The sequence below is a fragment of the Penaeus japonicus genome, unplaced genomic scaffold (assembly GCF_977035675.1).
Source record: "Penaeus japonicus unplaced genomic scaffold, GWHDUDI00000001_assembly GWHDUDI00000041, whole genome shotgun sequence".
NCBI lineage: Eukaryota > Metazoa > Arthropoda > Malacostraca > Decapoda > Penaeidae > Penaeus > Penaeus japonicus.
Window position 1 is genome coordinate 4,688,322 of NW_028234443.1, and position 2,500 is coordinate 4,690,821.

General features: G+C 56.8%; 1 protein-coding gene across 1 annotated transcript in view; it reads right to left on the bottom strand.

The window, feature by feature from the left end:
- LOC122246889 (uncharacterized) overlaps positions 1-2,500 on the bottom strand; it is a 78,804-nt gene that overhangs the window by 14,560 nt on the left and 61,744 nt on the right. The window contains 1 exon segment of the mRNA XM_086534605.1: positions 1,562-1,669. Within this exon segment, the coding sequence (XP_086390731.1) occupies positions 1,562-1,669 (108 nt within the window).

The following is a 2,500-nucleotide window of genomic DNA, read 5'->3' on the forward strand; positions in this document are numbered from 1 at the left end:
AAACGCACACGGGGGAATCTCACAAACGCACACGGGGAATCTCACAAACGCACACGGGGAATCTCACAAACGCACACGGGGGAATCTCACAAACGCACACGGGGGAATCTCACAAACGCACACGGGGGAATCTCACAAACGCACACGGGGGAATCTCACAAACGCACACGGGGGAGTCTCACAAACGCACACGGGGAATCTCACAAACGCACACGGGGGAGTCTCACAAACGCACACGAGGGAATCTCACAAACGCACACGGGGGAATCTCACAAACGCACACGGGGGAATCTCACAAACGCACACGGGGGAATCTCACAAACGCACACGGGGGAATCTCACAAACGCACACGGGGGAATCTCACAAACGCACACGGGGGAATCTCACAAACGCACACGGGGGAGTCTCACAAACGCACACGGGGGAATCTCACAAACGCACACGGGGGAATCTCACAAACGCACACGGGGGAATCTCTCAAACGCACACGGTGGAGTCTCACAAACGCACACGGTGGAGTCTCACAAACGCACACGGTGGAGTCTCACTAACGCACACGAGGGAATCTCACAAACGCACACGAGGGAATCTCACAAACGCACACGGGGGAATCTCACAAACGCACACGGGGGAATCTCACAAACGCACACGGGGGAGTCTCACAAACGCACACGGGGGAATCTCACAAACGCACACGGGGGAATCTCACAAACGCACACGGGGGAATCTCACAAACGCACACGGGGGAATCTCACAAACGCACATGGGGGAGTCTCACAAACGCACACGGGGGAATCTCACAAACGCACACGGGGAATCTCACAAACGCACACGGGGGAATCTCACAAACGCACACGGGGGAATCTCACAAACGCACATGGGGGAATCTCACAAACGCACACGGGAGAATCTCACAAACGCACACGGGGGAGTCTCACAAACGCACACGGGGAATTTCACAAACGCACACGGGGGAATCTCACAAACGCACACGGGAGAATCTCACAAACGCACACGGGGGAGTCTCACAAACGCACACGGGGAATTTCACAAACGCACATGGGGGAATCTCACAAACGCACACGAGGGAATCTCACAAACGCACACGAGGGAATCTCACAAACGCACACGGGGGAATCTCACAAACGCACACGGGGGAATCTCACAAACGCACACGGGGGAGTCTCACAAACGCACACGGGGAATTTCACAAACGCACATGGGGGAATCTCACAAACGCACACGGGGAATCTCACAAACGCACATGGGGGAATCTCACAAACGCACACGAGGGAATCTCACAAACGCACACGAGGGAATCTCACAAACGCACACGGGGGAGTCTCACAAACGCACACGAGGGAATCTCACAAACGCACACGAGGGAATCTCACAAACGCACACGGGGGAATCTCACAAACGCACACTAGGGAATCTCACAAACGCACACGGGGGAATCTCACAAACGCACACGGGGGAATCTCACAAACGCACACGGGGGAATCTCACAAACGCACACGGGGGAATCTCACAAACGCACACGGGCGCCGCGAAACTTACCACGATGCCCGGAAGTCCCGAGGGTCCAGGGGGTCCCGGTGGCCCAGTGTTGCCAGTGTTTCCTTCCTCGCCCTGCCGCCCAGGGGCTCCCGGGGGCCCGGGGGGTCCCTGTCCGGAAGGAATGCCTGATTAGTGCCGAGGGAAACCTTGAGAATCTCGTGTATTCCAGTATATTCATGTATCACGCATCACGTATCCAGCACAAAGGAACCAAAGACCTCTCACTCAGGTCGATGTCATTAATAGGAATGTACGAGGCCTATGGCCATGTGTTAAGAAGAGATGCTGGCCCAGAGCCTGGGCGAGGCCGCGGCCAGCCGACCAGCCAGTCGGCTGCCGCGGCCGACGCAGCAGGACGTACTGAGGGTCCCACAGGGCCCGGACCGCCATCCTTGCCGGGGTAGCCTGGGAGGCCGGGCTCCCCCACCTCTCCGGGAGGCCCCCTCTGGCCTCGCTTGCCCCTCCGTCCCTGCAGCAAGAGCACACGGCTGCGCGTCAGACTCGCAGCCCAGCGAAAGGGAGGGCGCACCGTCCCTGGAGAGCGTACGGTGGCCAGGGCGGTGTGCTCGGCTGGCCACCGGGGTTAGTTCGACTCGGCAGCGAGATTCGGAGATCCACTGTCATATGGGCCCCTTGATGTGGCTGTGCAAAGAGGATGCTGAGATCTTAGACGTGCGATTTCCCGGGGAGTATATCTATTTCTCTTCTCCTTGACTCAACGGCAACTCGAATTTCTAATCATTCGAGGCGATATAACGATATCCCTTTCATTGTGACCTATGAAAGCAGTCTCAGCATTTTCTTTGACACAAACACAAATCAGTGTTAAATCTAATACTATTCAGCATCGTCTGGAGGATGCGTTCAGGCGACTGCACGGGTTCAGCACCATGGTTGAGCCTGGGGAATGAACACAGGGTTGAGAGAGAGAGAGAGAGA